The sequence below is a fragment of the Vigna umbellata genome, chromosome 8 (assembly GCF_029865625.1).
Source record: "Vigna umbellata cultivar VRB3 chromosome 8, Vumbellata_1.0, whole genome shotgun sequence".
NCBI lineage: Eukaryota > Viridiplantae > Streptophyta > Magnoliopsida > Fabales > Fabaceae > Vigna > Vigna umbellata.
In genome coordinates this window covers 45,944,094-45,964,383 of record NC_142172.1, presented here as the reverse complement: position 1 = coordinate 45,964,383, position 20,290 = coordinate 45,944,094, and the positions used below count along the sequence as shown (strand labels likewise).

At 31.0% G+C, this 20,290-nt stretch overlaps 2 protein-coding genes across 2 annotated transcripts; both read right to left on the bottom strand.

Annotated features, from left to right (window-relative positions):
- Nucleotides 1-1,544: 1,544 nt before the first annotated feature.
- On the bottom strand, nt 1,545-2,530 carry LOC124828246 (E3 ubiquitin-protein ligase RHA2A-like). The gene has a single exon (XM_088096152.1). It carries the CDS (start codon nt 2,376-2,378, stop codon nt 1,893-1,895), a length of 486 nt encoding a protein of 161 aa, XP_087952278.1. The 5' UTR covers nt 2,379-2,530; the 3' UTR covers nt 1,545-1,892.
- A 14,937-nt stretch (nt 2,531-17,467) lies between these two features.
- LOC124822548 (2-oxoglutarate and iron-dependent oxygenase domain-containing protein CP2-like) lies at nt 17,468-19,446 on the bottom strand. Its single transcript, XM_088097273.1, has 6 exons — nt 19,429-19,446; nt 18,561-18,694; nt 18,311-18,446; nt 18,028-18,206; nt 17,827-17,950; nt 17,468-17,718 (listed from the first exon to the last, which is right to left on the bottom strand). The coding sequence occupies exons 1-3, from the start codon at nt 19,444-19,446 to the stop codon at nt 18,317-18,319; spliced, it is 282 nt and encodes a 93-aa protein (XP_087953399.1). The 3' UTR covers nt 17,468-17,718; nt 17,827-17,950; nt 18,028-18,206; nt 18,311-18,316.
- Nucleotides 19,447-20,290: the final 844 nt, after the last annotated feature.

Sequence of the window (20,290 nt, the reverse complement as noted above, 5' to 3'; positions counted from 1 at the left end):
TTTTTAATAAATCATAATTGCATGCATAATTTTAGTTTTTTTTTTGTCATTCCAGTAATAATAGTTCCACATTATTAAAATAAAAGTTAAAACATAATTTAAATATATATTTTTCATTCAATATTTTAACATTTTGATGTGCTTTTTAAATATAAACAATGAAGGAGTTACAATTATAAGATTAAAAATGTTTTGAATATAATATTTGACTCTGATAATGCATCTTAATGGATTTGAGGTAAGAACATTTACACATATATTGTTTTAATTGATACTGTAAATGAAATAAAGTCAAATAGTTATTTTTTTAATAAATTTGCGAGATGTTGAGGGTTAACCATTTTGGTGGCTTCTGTTTGGCATTGAAGATTGAACTCCTTGGCTTGAAAAAAAGAAAAAAAAATGCATAGAGAGGTGAGCAATGTGAGTTTATGAAGAGCAATAATGATAGAAATTGTTGTACGAAAGCTGTGTAAAGGTTGGATTGGGTCCATTCTAAAACTATTCAAACAACAAAAAATGTGAAAGTGATGCAGCTCATAGGGGTTTTCTGTTCGGACCATAACTATTCATATGTCTCAATCATCTCAATTATTTTCAAACCTTCTCTTTAACCTAAATAAATTCCTAAATACTAGTATTCTCGGAATTCGTATTAATTTTTATGAAAATACTTGGTTTCATCGTATACAGTAAAGAGTAAGAAATAATATAAGAGTTTTCAAAATTAAGTATAAACATGAGTATAGACACATGTGTTTTTTTTTTTAAGAATGATGATTATATATGTTTTTGGGTACAGAATAAAAATTTATATCTATAGTGATTTTTTATATTTGGAAGGATATGAAAATCATGCCTCGTCACATGTTATGGTAACGATATATTCTCACTCACATGAATTCAATAAAAAAAAATACACTTTGTTCTTTTCAATGCGAAGAAAAAAAAAGTAATTATAGAGAAGACTTTAGTGTTTAGTGATTTAAAATGAACACAGAACTTATACGTGTATTCTCATCTTCGTCCTTTTACTTGGTTGTAAAATGTTAGATTGGTGATAATAGTGGCATTGACGTGTAACTGTAAAATGAGGGTCAATCATATGTTAAATTTAGTAGGGTTTTGAAGTAAAGTTTTGAAATATAAATGAATTAAGAAAATTAGATGTTAATATAAAATAGACAGAGATATATGATTTAGTGATTGAGGTAAAGTTGTTGAAAGAATTAATGTAGGAAAGAAAAAGAAAAGAAAGAGGGAGAAATGGTATTTACAGCGACCCCTCAACAACTGAGTTTTAATGAGAGACCTATAATCTAACACGGCTCCACTTTCACTCACCACTCACTTCTCCACCTCATACACACACAACTCTACCTTCTTCTGTTTCCAACCCAATTTCCAATATCATCATCCTCTCAACACATTTAATTTCCACAATAAATATTCCTTTTCCTCATATTTTTTATTTAATTTCCATTCGCTGAATTAGATGATGCATCCAACGTTTACGGGAAGAGAGGGTAAGACAGTGTGCTGTGTTATGGAAATTTGTGCATAAACTTTCTAATATCTCCGATTATTGGAATAGACACACAGGAGTGCAAAATTTACAGCAGATAAAAAAGGATTCTCAGACGCTAGAAAACCCTTCAAAAAATACCTTCACCAGAACTACTGTTAATAAGATAAAAAGAAACAAAAAAATCTAGCCTAATAATAGTAATATTAAAACCCTACAAAAAAAAAATAAAAAGACCAATATTAAAAAAAAAAAAGGAGGGAAAGTAAAAAACGAAAAAAAGAAAAGAAACCGCGTCCAGGTCTGTAAAAAGTGATCGCGAAAGAGGGGCAAAAGTGGGAGATTGGAAAACGGAAACGGCGCCGCATCAGTGAAGGGAGAACCAAGAGATGAGTTGTCGGCCGAGGCGGCGTTCGGTGAGGGCCACGCGCTCGTCGGAAAGGAGCGGGGAGCGGCAGAGAGGACAGTTGAACTTGTAGTGGTGGAGCCAGCCGTCGAAGCAGGGGCGGTGGAAGACGTGGCGGCAGGGGAGCATGCGGAGCTGGTCGCCGTCCTGGAAGGTGGCCTGGCACACCACGCAGGTGTGGTCGTGGGCGGCTCCTTTGAAGAAGAATAATTGGTTGTTGAGGGCGAGCTGATCGGAGAGCATGATGAGGCCGGCGAGGCCGGATCCGACGGCGGCGAGGAAGCGGTCGTCGACGATCTGGTGCGTGTGGAATCGGGCGAGACCTAGGGATTGCAACAGCGCGAAGAGCATCGAGCGGAGGTAGTTGACGCACATGGCTATCTGCGCCAACACCAGCAGCGGAATCGAACCCGACGACACGTCGTTTAGTTCGCTTTGCAAACCCATGATTCCAATTTCCAATCAACTCCGAATGAATCAATGAATACAGAGAAAGAAGATTTTAAGAGGTCGCGGTGTATCGTATCGTGTCGTGTCGTCTTTGTGTGGATTGCGAGAACACAACACCTTCCACCTCTGTTATAAAAAGCCTCTCTGATGTGATGTCAGGGACTTCTTCACTATTCTAATTTCATTTTATTCCCATTTTTACAAATTCATTTACATAAATTACTCAGCTTAAATCAATCGTCTCGGAACGTAATAAATAAGGTTTCTGAAATTAAAACACTCAGACAAACTCCCAAAACGTGATTAAAAAATTGTAATGTGAGGTTTTCCCAAAATTAAAAAATTGTCCCCTTTTTAGGATTGGGTGCCCCAAAGTAATTATGTGGATTGGTTTTTGCAACGTATGTAATTTGTGTAGTTTTGATATGGATCTGGAAGATTAGAGTCAATGCAAGGTGATGATTTATTTAAAAGGAAGTAAATTAAGAGCAAATGGGCATGTGATCTTTATCTCATACATTGAACTAGTTTCGCTTTTCAAACATGAAAAGCTGGACAGGATCTTTCACAAATATGCAATACCTTCTTCTTCCTCTTTTTTCCACATTTCTTAACTCTCTTCTCTCTTTAAGTTCAATTAATCACACCTCCAACACTAACGTACCAAAATAATAAATCTTCTAAAACCTATTACCCAAAGCAACACGTTTCTCAATACTCTTATCCGTCTTCTTTCGGTTATTCTTATGTGAATTTCGGTCAAAGAAGTAAATCAGGCTGAATAGAATCTTTGTTTTCCATTTTATCCCTAAAAAAATAGTTTCTTCTTTTACTCGATTACTTTAAGATTCTCTGTCCCGATTCTTTTACACTCTGCCCCTTCTTATTTCTGAACTTTTCTGTCTCTTACTCTAACGTTAACTCACTCAACACATCATTTTTATTCTTTTGTTGTTTGCCCTAATGGATAAACAAGAGAAGTATTGATAATCATTATTATTATTATTTTGTATGATGTAGAAAAAAGTATTATTTTTTATACAAAAAAAATCTAGACTCACAACTTTACCCTACACTCTCATAAATGGAATTCTGTGTTCATGTTTCCTATCTAATTGTTACCATTTTGTTTTTGTATTCTTCTCTTAAAGAAAGTAAAACGGTGCTGCCTCTTGGTATTCGAAAGGAGTTCCACCGCTAAAGTGAATATTTTAATATTCAATTGATTACAATGCAACAATTAATTTATATACGTATATGAAGAGTGTAGGAACTGGGAAGATTCTGTCTACAACAGTTTTGATATTGTTTTTGTTAAAAGATTGTAGCTACCTACGATTTGATAGTTAGGTTGTCAACTTTAATCCTTTGTATTATTATAAGTGTTTCGATTATAGATAATAATATTTCGGTTATGCGTCAAGGTTATTTTCGGTAAGTCTAGGATGTTTCAATCTTTGTTATTATTCGTCATTCAATTCTGTTTAATCGAATCCGAAAATTATCTGTAATAAGTATTCGAATGATAAAGTTAGTAAAATATTCATCATTTTAGTAATTAATGTATGATAAATATCATTATTTATTTCTTTATTTCAAATTTGTATTTAATTGTAACTCCATCAGTATTAATTGTGTTTTGTTGTAAATTAATCAAAATTAGATATAATTGTCTTAAATAATGACTATACTACGTATAAATTATAACTGTCTAATCTGGAGATAGTTACTAAGATTATGTTTACATGATAATATGACCATTCAATCTTATGTTGACTAGATAATCACAAGGAAATTAGAAGCCATTAAAACCCAAAATGTGAGATGATTAACTAGTAAGTAGAGTTTATTCTGCTTTGATGGCTGGTAAATGAAGTCTGCAATGTGTAACATAAAATAGAGAGATGAGGAGATGCTAGGAATCTTCCCTTCCTCCTTGGACTCCTTTTTGGTAGATATTCTCATATTCTGATATTCACAGCATTATCTAATTAATTTTGTAGGGTGCTCATCGTACGAATGAATCCAATATAAAGAAATTTTTAATTGTTAAGATTGAAAAAAAAAAAATACAAACTTAATTAATTTGATTCAGATTTTGAATTTTAGTTTTAATGATTAAACAATATTTATCCTTTACAAGTTAACCCGTAATACATTTATCTAATTTTTTACTTTTCACTTACCATTAATTATTGTGCTTTTATTATTAAGTGTTTATATTAGCTTTGTGTTTGTGATACTAAATTTATAATATTAAATGTGTGTAAATAAGTTGATTTTATAGATTAAGTTAAGTTGAAACTTTATTTTTAAGATAATACAAAAGTGCTTTAAAAGTCTATTATAGTAAAAGAATAAAATATTTGTTAGATATATTTTGTCATTTATTATTTATCCGTTATCAGATTATTTATAAATATACATGGATTGACTTAAAAGATATGTTGTAAATTTATAATTAAAGATAAATTAAAATTATAATATAAATATAAAGTGTATTTTATAAGAGTTATAATTAATCATAATTGATTTGAGTATGGTAAGTTTATATTATTCTTTGCATTTGAGTTGGAAAATATAATAGACTACGCGACTTTAAACTTATTTTATTTTATTTAATAACAAATCTAATCACCTAATTTGAATATAGTCATATTAGCTTAAAATATATCTCTTATCATCTTCTCAGTTAAATTAATATTTGTTGAAAGTATCATATATATATATATATATATATATATATATATAATAGAAATTGTATATAAATGTATTTGGTATATAAATGTTTAAAATATTTTTTAAATGTTATTATATTTGAATTCGCCTCCGTAAAAAACTTCAATTTCAACCCATCTTGTAAGATAGTTCGGGGAAATTTCTATTTACAAAAAAAAAAAAAAACTAAAAAGAAAATCATGTGAATATATTTTAATGTCCTATAATTATTATAACAATTAATTATTCTAAAAATTACTTCAATACAATATTGCAAATTAATTATTCTAAAAATTCAAATATAATGTTAAAACATAATTATTCTAAATCACCAATAATAGGACAAAATTTTATGAATAGTTTATATATTAGGAAATATTAAGGTGAGATATATTTAACTTATTAGAGAATAAGGATACGGAAAACCTAGTAATGTTCTTGTGAAAAATAAATATATTTTCATACAAACCATCAATTTATATTTTTTTGTTGACTTCTATGATGTTTACTCTTGCAATGCTGGTCGTAGCTGTTGTAAATTTTTCCTTAACATAATAGGCCAAGTAGAAACAATTCCTAATTACTAATGATAGCCTTTAATCTAATAGTTATCGCCTAATCTAACCATTGCTACCAAATTCAAGATAACGAATTTGATTCTCAATTAAAACAATAATTGAAGGGAAGTTGTACTTATGTTAGGTGCATTGTATAACGATGCAAACTTTGTTGTATTTATGAGTATACTCAATTCCACTTAAATTGGATTTAGACAAATTTATCACTCAACCCAATAAAAAAACTTTGGAAAATATATCTATCAGATTGTATATGAAGGGCAAATAAAATATATATATTATTTATGAGTATATATATATATATATATATATATATATATTTCACATATATAAATGATGTAAGATCACTCTCCTTTGTACCATAGTCTATCAATTGTGATATTGAAATTATTAAATAATGCAAGATTAGAGTATAGCTGCAAAACAAATCAATATTTAAAAAATTAAATAGGATGATGGTTGGATAAACAATTTTAGTTGAAATCGGGGTAAGAATTTAATGAATTTGGTGTTCACATCTATAATAGTAGTTCTAATTCGTTGTTATTTTTCTTTGAGATATAACCACGATTATGTTCATAACTACATTAGAAGTCACTTGTGATTAATCGATATTTTTTTATTTTAGCTTCATCTGCAATAATAACGATTTTTTAGTGTTATTAAAGAGAAATTTTAATAATTGTTAAACCCATTCTACAATAGGTCTACAAAATAAAGTCTAAAGTATATGATTTTCCAGTGATTATATTATCAAACCAAACTATCGCAATTGGGAAGTGATTTAAGTGAAATTATGAGATCAATCCAAGTATTGAATACCGAGAAAATCATTACTAAAATAATTAATCTATTGTATATATTTTTATGCACCAAAAAAACATTAAGTTTTCTATATGGAGAAAGGCATTGCGAAAAAACTATTAATCTCATCTTATTGTATATATTTTCACAATCCACCCAATGAAAGAAAAGCATTACTATAAATATATATATTATCAGTTTTTTTAGAAAAATGTAAAATATGAGGGGATTAGACATTGTAGTTAATTAAGAATATGAAAATGATTTAACCATTACTTATTTAAAATAATATCACGTCTCTTGTAATTTGACTAAAAAAAATTCAATTTATTTTTTATACAAATGATGGGAGATATATAGTAACATTTAGAAGAAGAAAAAAATCCAGTGATAGTTTTGGAAAATAAATGAAGATACTGTCGACCAAGTTGTGATATGTTGTCTGCAAAGACCTATTAACGTTATTAAAAACCAAGTTGAGAGACATGCTGCACTGTGGGTGGTAACGAATATGAATGTAAGGAGAACCATATGCGCGGGTTATGCTGTGCTATTTCAAGTTGTGTAGTAACAAATTAACACCAAAGAATTAGATCATGCTATTTACGAGAAAACCTCTGATTAATTATGACTTGTCAGGGACTAATTAATAGCGTTTGTCTATTAATTGTGTGCAATTTGCAATGGTATGAGGACGTGTTGGGGTGGTTGTGATAGAAAAATGAAAAGAATCTCTTTGCCAACTTTAAGCTTGTGGCGTGAATTAATGTATCTAAGTCCATTAATGAAGCGGATTATTAAAAAAATGTGTATTAATTAAGGTAAAGCAAGGAATTGATAGATAAAGAAGAGAGGGCCAAAGGAAGATGTCACCAAGATTTGCAACACAGAGATTGTGCGTAATCTGCGGTGGGTCGGTGACTTGTGTTCAGACTATAAACACAATCATAGTTGTGTTAAAAAAGGGTTAACTCATTAAGGTTTTTGGAGCTTATAATAAACTGACAAAACAATGTAATTAAAAATTCTAGCCAAACTCCATCTTAAAAGTACTAATTAAGTAATGTGGTGATAGCTTGTAAAAATGAATTCGGCATGGATTTGGAGATTATACCTCCTAAAATTAGATGCCCCTCATTTTTCAATAATTAATCAAATCTTTATTAAAAATTTAATGAAATAATGAACCTAGACTCCATACAAAACTTGTTACATACGACTACTCAGCGTAATTATAAAGGAATTAATCTTTTAATAAATACCTATATATAAGATATTATAAATTAAATATATTATTAAGAGTTTTCTATTACAATATCAATACTCTAATTATAAAGAAGATAAACTTTTACTACAAGTTTGAAATAGGAATAATAGCATGTCGGGTTAGATACAAATAGTGATTAATCACTATTTATTTTATCTAAAAGAATCTATCTTGTATCCACCTCATTGCCGGTTGAATATCCGAAAAAAAGTATTCACAAATTTTTTATATACATAATACCCATTGAAACTGCCAATTTTTTATGATAACTATTGATATCTGTTTATATATATATATATATATATATATATATATATATATATATATATATATATATATATATATATATATATATATATTTTCTTTTAATTTTGAATAAAATTATTTAAAATTAAATTTTTGAAATATAAAATTAAGCAGAAAATTAGTTTTAAAATAAAATTCAAATGAAGTTACTCATTAAAATATTTATACAATACAAATTTAAATGAATTTGAACAAAATATAAATTTAAAATAATTAAATACTTATATTCATTATCTATATTATTCATTAAAGATATTTTCACATATTTTTATCTCTACCATCATGAATACAATTTTTTTTGTCAACCTTAATCTAGATTGTAGGAGAAGAAACTGACGAAATTGTAAATTATCCTGGCAGAAGAATAAGAAACGATTTGCGTATAACCATTTCAAATTTTTTTAAACAAATTGCGGCATCACCTCAAATTCCTCAAATGAAAATATGTTTTATGGGGTACTTTACTCAATTATTATCTCCAGTTTGAGATGCTCCTGCAAAACACTTTCACATTATTTTGTATTGTTAAATTGTTAAAGGTTTTCTTAAGATTATCTTGTTATTTGCGAAAATTAAATTAAATTAATAAAACCATATGGAAGAGAGTTCTCATTGACCAGAATCCAATCCACGCCGTCCAATGAGATCCGCGTATCTACCGACCACACTTTTAGTGGCTTCAAACAAGTGTGGGCAGCAGACACGAAACAACCACATGTTTTGGAGCAATGAGAATGAATGATCATTATGTTTTAATTTTTATTTTTTAAATGTAGTATTAATTACTTCTTGTACAAATATTTTATAGCAAGTGAAAATTCAACTTTTAAGTTTAACATTAGTAATATAATTACTTTTTTGTGAAATTACTATAGTCATTCCTGTATTTATGGATTTTTATTAGTTCATATAAAAAAAATTAGGAAGATATTAGTGTGTCCTAAAGTACTACTATTGTCGTGTTTCTTACGCTTGGTAAAAGGAGGTGTTCATGTTAAAAGCATTGCAATGTCAAAGTAAGTAATTATTTGATAAGTAGTAATAGTAAATGTTGTTAAATGATATTGTTTACTTCGAAGCTGTAGTTTTGTTTCTACATTTCTAAAAGGATTTGGTTGGTCAACTTTAAGGATTGTTAAAGCTCAAAATTATTCCATTCTTTATTAAATATGTTTTCAATTTTTAAATTTTAATATAAAATTTAAATTTATTTTTATCTCAAAAATATAGTTTGGTCTTTAAACCTAAAAGATAAATATATATCATTAGTACAAAATTGGATTTTATGTTAACTTATTATAGTGGTTATAATTCACCATTCTGAATAAGTAAAGTGATAACAAAATTACAAATATGATTTGAAATTTTTTATGTCTATTATTAGAACCAATATAAAATGTAGAAGTGGTTACAATTTTGTAATAAAATGCAAGATTTTTTATGTTAAATGTACCTAAAACCATCATAGAACATGAGAACATACATCATTTTAAATTTGAATACAAATACTACATCAATTCTTCCCTATAATCAACATAATATCTTTAATTTCTTCCGTTGCACTTCACATGCTCCTAGCTTTCCTCCTCCCTGCACCCTCTCGTTCTCTCTCTTGTTTGGTAAGTGGGTGATTTATCTAATTTAAGGTTTCCTTCATTCCTATTACACAAACTATTAGAATCTTTCCCTTTGACTTTTCAGTATCTATATTTGGTTTCATGTTGTTGATATATTTGGGTATTTCCTATCTTCTTGTCCATGCACAAGGGCTTCCCTTCCTCCCTCCACTCCTGTTTCCACAACCTTTTGCACTAGAATTGTTAATGGTGTTGTCCGCTTCCTTCTTTGTGTGAGGTCTACCTTTCAGATCCACGACGACATTATTCACTGGTGAAGCACGCGACCCCATGTTGTGTACAGGGCATGAAGGTGCTAGTGTAAGTTTGAGAAGGGCAAAGAAAAATGGTTGGGTGAAGACAAAGATTGATGAGGTTTTGAGCATCACTAGTGTAAAAAACACTTTTTTATAGATTATACTAGTTATAATCCATCAGGAATAAATAGTAGCGCGGTGGTATAATTGTAAATATAGTAACACTTTTTATATTAATTATAGTTATAACAGACATAGAAAGTGGGTACAATATCATTTTTGTAATAAAGAAAAAAACCTTATATTAGTTACAGTTATAATCGATATAAAAAATGGATACTGTGACATTTTTATAATAAATAATAAAAAATTTTATACCAGTTCTAATTAAAACTTGAATAGAATATAACTTCTTATTTTTTTCAAGGAAAAAAAAATATCCATTATCCACTTCCTCACAAAACCCTAGCAACCACAAATCCTCTAAACTGCCTTCTCTACCCATAGTCTTATGCTCGTGTCATTTCTCTTCTCGCCTTGGCATTCTAGAGCACACCATTCATCCACCACCATCACTTATCTCTGGCACCAAAACCCTAGACATTGTTCATCCATCTACCCTTTAGTCATCATGTCCTCCAGCATCCACCGTTAACAAGAACCATCGCGCGTTAGCCACTTTTCATCATTCTCTGCACTTGTCGTGTTGAGCATGCCCCGGGTCTTCTTTGCTCACACGTCAGCACCCTTCAATAAGAAACAAATTAATTTATTCCCTCCCCTTCTCTATTTCATTTTTCATTCCTGTTGAGGTGTTAACATATTTGTCAGAACATATTTTGTTTATGTTCATCACCTATTTGGAAGTTTATGTTTTCATTGTGATTTAGATTTTGCTGCTATATGCATTGAGAAAATTTGTTCTTCACAAATTTTTATTGCTATTGTTTGAGTGTGTTTAATTGATATAAAAAATAGTACTTTTTACATGGATACTTTCTATACCCTTGCTTCTATACAAGTTCTAAAATCGGTATAAAAAATATTTTCTGCACTAATGTATATATGAAAATTGTGAATGATGTTAAAATGAAAAATCGTTGACCTTGTGAATTTCTATGCCTATTGTGGCAATAACCAACTTTCTATGTCGATTGTATATACGCCAATTTCAAAACTAGCATAGAAAACTTTTTCTGATCAACATAAAATGTCTTTGCTACACTGATGTATGCATGATATTTTTATATTTTTTTGACATGTCAATTAATATTTTATACTTACGTTTGAGGAGAGGAGAGGAGATGAGATAAAGAAAGGAATAAGTGTGTTATGGAGAAGGATATGTGTGAAGGGATTATCCAATATGTACATTTTCATGTGTGGAAACCGTATAAGATATAGGACAAAATGAGTTTCTAAAAGGTAAAAATTTTAAAGATGTATTTTAATTTTTTTTTTGTAAAACAATGCAAGTATATGCACATAGATATATTATCTAGGAGTTGGGAAATGTGTTAATTTGTCTCTAAAAGTTGCATACAATTTTCTGTTGGTTCTGGTTCTCTTTTGTTTTGTTGCTTTCATATATATGCTCTTTGGTATCATTTACAAATTGATGTTCTAAACATAATATAATATAACTAGGATTCTTGTGTGAGTTGTCACGAGTTCTGTTATAACATATCTTATTTTTTGTTTTCTATCATTAAAACAGCTATTAAATTATTCTGCTGTAACCTTTTTTAATCAACTATACACTTGATTAAACTACTGTAATGACGTTGATCAGTATATAAGAACTAGAGATTATGTTTGTTACCATCTCTTACCAATATGTTCAATTTTAACTAAGACCAGTATTCTTTCAATATATTTCTTTTGCATATGATTACAAAACAAATCATTATTAAACGCATCATTAATATTTTAATAGATATTTTAACATTATTATAATTAAAATGAATTAATTTACTCATTTGGACTAATCTGTAATTTTTTAGTCTAAAAGTGGGTTATTAAAGTTGATTGAAAAACATATTTTTACTTAATATTAGGTAGCTGAGAACTTGAGATGTAAATGCTATATAAAATATTACATGCACATGCTATATAAAATGTAATGTATATTTCTTCATATATATTAATTGATGATTAGTATTCACGTAACAATCTGATAATGCATTAAAAATGTGCATCTTTTTAGAATTTTTCTAGCATGGTTGAAGGAAAAGGTTTATGGGATGATAAAAATGTTAAACCACATACGTACCTCCCAAAATATCATGATTGAGGTCATGTTACTGTATCAATTTTGAAATACAAAATCTAATTTAGGTACAACCACCATACCTATCATGTTTTCTTTATTATTTTTTGTGCTTGACCTTGACATGCTCTTTGGATATATATGGTTGGTTCTGCAGAAAAAGTGTTTACAAGAAACTGTAAGTAAAAAATTGAAGATCACACTCTACTCTTTAATGGCAAACACAGCCAAATGGAGGAAGGTAAGAATGTTAAAAAACAAATGCTCCTGTAAGTAATTAGGTAAATTAGTCTTTTTAAATTAAAATAAACAAGTCTTATATAATATTGAATAATTTTGTTAACTAAATTAATTATGTATAGTATGACCATGTGATCAATTAAATATGAACGGTTAACATTTAGTACTAGACCCAATGGTTAGTACGTATGACCATACACTTCTTCGAAACACTTTGGTTTTTTATCATGTTAGTGTTATATTTCTGATGTAATTCTACGTGATCTCAATCAAAACTACATAATGCATCAAAGTTTGATTATGAAATTTAAGGTGACATGGTCCATAGGTAAAAAGAGAAAGCAATTAGCAATGACAAGGACATGAGAAATGGTGCTTTCAAGGTGAGTTGGCATTAAATTGGATGATATTAAATGAAAAACCTATAAAGTTTAGAAGAATATGATGGTAAAAGAGTTTCAAAGAAGGTTCAGGAAGTGTAATGATAGAAATTCATCGGTGGGAAGCAGGAGAGTCCAGAAGATTCTTAAAATATTAAGAGTGTTTTAAAGGATGGTGTACATATTCATTGAATCATTAACAATACCTAAAAATCATAACAAACGTTAACATCAGTGTGTCCAAGTGTATTATCACTCAGAGAGCCAATACTCTACAGGTGTAATGAATCATTCATTGTCTTTCTTAGAGAGTTATTGCTGTTTTCGTTAGTATTCCTAATTTTTTTAACATTATTGTTATATATCTTTTTCATCTTTATTTTTTGAGAAAATTTTAACATTTCTAAAATATTTGTTCAAGATCTTTTGAGACCTGGTGTATTTCAAAAGCCAAAAAATAGATGTTTCAAATATGTAATTACAAATATAACCTAAATAAAACTGTCAAGAAAAAAACATTATAATAATAATAAATTTTTTAACATAATTTACACTAATTATAATTTATTTTAAATTACTTTTATAATCAAAGATAAAATAATAATAATTTAATTTTTTTACTAAAATATTTTTTATTTTATCAACTATATCCATGACTCAGTAATTTTCTTAAATTTTATTTTAAATTGCTTTATTTCTTATTACTTTTCTTAAATCCAAATAATCTCATTTTCAATTTTGTTTTCTCACCCTTTTACTTTTTCAAATTCATCTTAAAAACAAATACACCCTAAATGTAAGCTTCTATTTCGGATACCGAACACAACAACAAAAGAAAGAAGCTAAAATGATATATGTTTCCTTTAGGTTTAATATGGTTATTTTTTTTTTCTAGGTTTCGTACTTTTTCCTTTTATATAAGTTTTTATTTTGGAAAAATTAAAACAATTAGGTTATTGCGTTAGTTATATACTAGCACCATTAAAGATAGTATCACGTGGTACTTCGTAGTTTTTTAAATTTGTAAATATTTTTTTAATTTTTAGTTATAATTTTGTTTTTAAAACATAAAATAACTTGTCATGTGTCAAATTGACATGTTGTCAAATGACAATGATAGTGTAAACAGAATCGAACCAAACCAAACCAAATCAAATCGAATCGAACCAAACCAAACCTTAGCGAACCGAACAAAATCGAACCGAACCAAACTCAACCCAATCCAACCAACCTGAACCAAACCGAAACGAACTCAACCAAACCGAACAGAACCCAATGCAACTAAACCGAACTGAACCGAACCCAACCGAACTGAACAGAACCAAACCGAACTGAACAGAACCAAACCAAACCAAACTCAACCAAACCTAACCGACCGAATCGAACCCAACACAACTAAACCCAACCCAACCCAACCCAAAACCCTAAACCCTAAACCCAACACCCAAAACCAAAATCCAAAACCAAAACCCAAAACCAAAAACCAAAAACCAAAAACCAAAAACCATAACCATAAACCTTAAACCCTAAACCCTAACAGTTAACCATAAATAGTAAACACTAAACCCTAAACTCTAAATCCTAAACCCAAAACCTTAAACCCCTAAACTGTAACCCCTAACCCCTAAATCATAAACCATAAAACCTAAACCCCAAACCCTAAACCCTAAATCGTAAACCCTAAACCATAAACCATAAACCGTAAATCCTAAACCATAAACCCTAAAACCTAAACGCTAAACCTTAAACGCTAAACACTAAACCATTAACCATAAACACTAAACCCTAAACCTTAAACCCTTAACCATAAACCCTTAACCATAAACCCTAAACCCAAAACAATAAACCCTAGACCCTAAACCATAAACATTAAACCCTAGACCATAAACCCAAGACCCAAAACAAAAAATCTTAAACCCTAAACCTTCAACCCTTAACCGTAAACCCTAAATCCTAAACCCTAAACCCAAAACCGTAATCCCTAAACCGTAAATCCCAAACCCTAAACCCCAAATCCTAAACCCTAATCCCTAAACCCTAAACTCTAAACCCTAATCCATAAACCGTAAACCCTAAACCCTAAAACATATTCCCTAAACCATAAACCATAAACCATAAACCATAAACCATAAACCCAAAACTCCAAACCCTAAACCCTAAACTATAATTCCTAAACTTTAAACCCTTAACCCAATACCCTAAACCGTAACCCCTAAACCACAAATCCTAACCCCAAAACCTTAACCCTAAACCCCAAACCCTAGACCCAAAACCCTAAACCGCAAACACTAAATCCTAAACCATAAATCCTAAATTCTAAACCATAAACCGTAAATCATAAACCATAAACCCTAAACTGTAAACCCTAAACCATAAATCCTAAAACCTAAACCATAAACCCTAAAACATAAACCATATACCCTAAACGCTAAACCCTAAACCCTAAACCCTAAACCCTAATCCCTAATCCCTAAACACTAAACCCTTAACCATAAACCATAAACCATAAACCATAAACCCTAACCCCTAAACCCTATACCCTAAACCCTAGACCATACATCATCAACACTAAACCCTAGACCCAAAACTCAAAATCCTAAACCCTAAACCATAAACCCTTAACCGTAAACCTTAAACCCTAAACCCTAAACCGTAATCCCTAAACCGTAAACCCTAAACCATAAACCCTTCACCGTAAACCCTAACCCCTAAACCGTAAACCGTAAACCGTAACCCCTAAACCCTTAACCCTAAACCCTAAACCCTAAAACCTATTCCCTAAACCATAAACCATAAACCCTAAACACTAAACCATAAACCCTAAACCATAAATCCTAAACTCTAAACCATACACACTAAACCCTAAACCCCAAACCCTAAACCCTACACCATAAACCCAAAACCATAAACCTAAACCCTAAACCATAACCCTAAACTCTAAATTCTAAACCCTAAACCATAAACCTTAAACCATAAACTCTAAACCATAAACCCTAAACCCAAAATCCAAAACCCAAAACTCAAAACCCAACCCAACTCAGCAAACTTAATTGAGCCGAGCCAATCTAAACCAAGCCGAGCCAACTCGAGACGAACGGGCCAAGCCTAGCCAAGTCAAGGCGAAAGAGTCGAGCCGAACCAAATTGAATTGAATGAAACCGAAGTAAACCGAACCAAACCAAATCAACTCAACCCAACCCAATAAGCTTAACGTGGCGAGTCGAACTTAATGTGGCAAGTCGAGCTTAATCAAGTCAAACCAATCTAAACTGAGTCGAGCCAACTCGAGGCAGAGGGGCCGAGCCAAGCCAAGTCAAGGCGAATAAGCCAAGCCTAACCGATCTAAATTGAACCAAACTGAAGTAAACCGAACCAAACCAAACCAAACCAATCCAAGCCAATCTAAGCCAAACCAAACTGAAATGAACTGAACCAAGTCGAGCCAAACCAAACTGAAATGAACTAAACCAAGTCGAGCCAAACTAAACCAAACTGAACCAAACCGAACCATTCCAAGCCAAATTGAACCAAACCAAACTGAGCCGAGATGACCGAACGAGCCGAGCCAAGTTGAACCATCTGAGTCGAGCCGAATCAAACTAAATCCAGCCGAGCCGAATCGAACCTAGTTGAACCAAGTTGAGTCGAATCAAACCAAACCAAACTGAATTAAGATGATCCGAAGTAAGCGAATTGAGCCAAACGAGTCTAGCCAAGCTAAACAAACCTCTCCGCACTAAGTCAATAGTAATCAAACCGAACCGAGCCAAACCTGACAGAGTTGAGCCAAACCTAACAGAGCAGAGCCGAACCGAGCCAAACGAGACGAACTGAACCAAGCCGAATAAAACCAAATCAAACCAAACTAAACCAAACCAAATCAAATTGAGTCAAACCAAATCCAAACCAAACTTAACCTTGCCGTGCCGAACCAAGGAAAGCAAAAAATGTAATTCTTATCATCTTTTCACAAAATGGTGGATTAAGCATATCAAATGTATTCCTGGACAAGATTTGTCTATTATATTTCTAAAACCCTCCTGTATATATTATATCTTGAATATTTTGGTTAAAACCATTCATAAACCTATTGGATTCTAATATTTCTTCTAACATTTAAGGAGTATACTTCCACCTCCTTATAGTATTTTTCCATTCTTTGCGAATACTTTGCAGTAGAAGTATTGAGAGAAGCTTAATGAAAGAAGCAGAAAAAACAATGTTGTCTTGATACTGTACCTGTACTGATTGTGCAGCAGAATCAAATAATGTATTTAGATAATGATAAGCACGTAAAACTAACTCACTTAACCAGCATTAATGTGTCTCTGATTTGCTCTTACTTGCTTTTATTGCGAACCAGCTTATGGCCAGCAACTTGTCCACATTAGATAAATCACAAAATAGTTCCAACAATGCCAAATGTAATACGAATTCATAATTTTCCTCGTTAACACAATCTATTATTAGCATTCTTTTGTCATTGACGACATAAATATAAAGCAGAGCTTAAATCCTAACTTTGAATTGAACAAGTGTGCTTATCTCGGAATTTATGTTGGCTGCAAAAGTCTTGAATTATTGAACTGATAAAGTCATAAAACCCAACTAACCATAGTTTGTCAGTACTCAGTCAAGTTGTCAAGTAGGCTGGCAAGTGTAAAGAGTGAACTTTTTCATGGCAGGCATATTAAATGCCTTTTTCTAGTTGTAGAGTTACTTTCAGATAAAGATGATAACACTACATACAGAGCTCAATGAGGAATGCACCAAATCAACTGTGCAGTACAAGAACGATTAGCATCTGCATGCTCAGAGGCCTCTTCATTCTTCTTGCGTTTGCATTCTCCACACCAGCCACTACAATCATTCTGGAAACGCCTCCACTTTCCAAGACGCGAACTGCAAGACAACATGCAAGTGTCAAAGATTTTCCTTCTCAAGTAGTAAGAAATATAAGTTATTCTGCATAAATATAAGTCTCTCATAACAGTAAGGTAGTAAACATACCTCTAGTTCACACCCAGTAGTTAAATGTTCATCACATCGAACACCCCGGAAGAACAGTTGTCCGCAGAAAATTGATAGCCCAAGCAAATATTCAAGCCTATATGTGCGTCATCCACATGCAAGTCTGCAACAATATTGCTCATTATATTTTAACAAAAGCATGCAGAGCTGATTTGTTCGGAACTTGGACTAATTGCATACCTTAAAGAGAATGATTAAAGTAGATCAACAAAAATACTTGCTACAAGAAGTGGCAAATCGACAAAGCAGTGACCTATGTTTGAGAAACTAACCAACTTCTCCATCCCTAGTGAGTCCATAATCAACAACAAAAGCATAGTGAGAGTCCAGCGTTGATCCACCAGATTCACCGTAGGAAACTACAAATATAATTCAAATTGCCAAAGTGAGTCCACACCATTATATTAGTTCTTCATCTCAGTCATAATTTTCTAATTCATTCTGATTAAGAGAAAAAATTTACCTCGAGTTATGTAGGCTCTATGTATTCTTCCCTAAATCTGTGAAGCATGGGTTCCAGGCCAAGATCATGAAGAACAACGCCATGTTCATGCAATATATTTGGTCGCGTGGTTTTGAATTTGAGATCATCGGCCCATCTTAAAAAGTAATCGACCAAAGCAATCAGATATTAATTAGAGCATAATATAGAACGGAAGAATTGAATATATGATTGAGAAGGAAAGCAAAATATGTAATACCTCACGTATCATCTTTTCACAAAATTGTGGATTAAGCATATCAAATGTAATCCTGGAAACGGTTCGTCTATTATATTTCTGAAACCCTCTTCTGTATTTTGTTCAATTGCAACCGAGAAATGGTGTTCTGAAAAAGTTCTTAGGATCTATAATATATATATCCCAATTGAGACGCTGCAAATAAAAGTGAACAACTAGTATAAGATCTAGCAGAGTTGGAAGATTCTAAGTTCAGAAAATTCTAATGTTAACATGTGCATTCATAGATAAGTACCAAATAACATATGCCCTGTTAACAAGTTCAAGAAATTATCCCATCAATTCATCTTTCACAATTTTGAGAAGAACCTTAACATAAAACCTTCAAGAAAATGTGCGATTTACAAATGAATAAAAGTGATGTTTTCAGAGTGTTAAAAACTTACTGGATAATTCACAATGTAGTGTGTCCGCCTTCGAAACTGTTGTAGCCAGCGCAGAATAAAAAAAACTTAAAAGATTGAATCACAAAACCAAGCCAAAGGCAAAATAAAAATTTTAAAAAAATAGAAGAAACACATATCACTGTCATACATAATAACTCACTGTTAACAAAACAAGAAATGAAGTGCTCACTTGTCATCGCCTTTTTAGGTTTACATGTAATTCTTTAATTTCAGTAAGCAAATACACATGTTATTATGATACAAAGTGAAAAATCTTGGATGCAAGCGACGAATTGAAATTATAGAAGAAAGTGAAAAACCTTGTAAGAGATGCAAGATATTCACTGAACGTATATTGTCTACTGGTTCATCAGTTTCTACATACGCTTTGAGGTAGGTTCTTGGAGTCCTTCCATTGGAGAACTCTTCCAAGTAAGGAAAGGTATGTTTCTTACAGCTTCTTCGGAAGTCATTTTCTTTGAAAGAACTTTTACAAGAAGGGGAAGGTATAGACGTCAACGTTCTCGTTAGCCTTCAATGGAAAGAAGGGAGAGTTAATACAGAAAAAGAGATGATAAAGAAAGAGAGGATTGAAATGCAATTTTTCCTGAACTCGAAGGAGCAAAAAGCAGTGCAGAATTGTTTTGAGTGCGTTATGTGGTGAGTTGGAGGATCTAACTGTATATAAAGGAGTGAATGAAGACGCTAATTGCCATAAACATGATCGTAATAATAATAATAACTAACTCTAACAGAAATAACGAATCAATTATTGCATTCAGTCCGTTACTACTGCTTCTTGAATATAAAGAAGTGTAATTAAACCTTATTCATAGTTTAAATTACCAAAAAAAAAAAAAAAGAAATTGGCGATTGTTAAACCACAATAATTTGTTGTCCAATAGAAACGTTTTTAACATTCTTTTACAATATGAACTTTGAACAGTTAAATCTAAAAGGGAAGAAAAGTTACCATGAAATAATCAAGAACATAAAAAAATCAAAATTTTAAAAAATCATTTTCCTTGTATTAACTGTAAAAATATACTTCTTTTAAAAAAAGTTTTGGTTACTAACTTAAAAAAAATAAAACTTTTAGCAAATACTTGCTTTTTATGAACGGATATTTTTGCCAAGTTTTTCAAAAACAGAAGTGAGAGGTAAAAATTTAATTTCCTAGTAAAATACAATTTTTTATCAAAACGTATCATTATTTTTGTTAAATAAGTTTTTTTTTTTCTTTTGTTTATGTATGAAATGCCAGATAGGAGTTGTTCGAAGTAATAAAACGTTAAATTTGTTCATTGATGCTTGGTT

Bases quoted from the DNA above. Each gene is read 5' to 3' on its own strand.
- LOC124822548 (XM_088097273.1), bottom strand. The intron at 18,447-18,560 runs ATGATACGTGAG...TTACTTTTTAAG, and splicing joins ATCCACAATTTTGTGAAAAG to ATGGGCCGATGATCTCAAAT.
- LOC124828246 (XM_088096152.1), bottom strand. From the start codon at position 2,378: ATGGGTTTGCAAAGCGAACTAAACGACGTGTCGTCGGGTTCGATTCCG.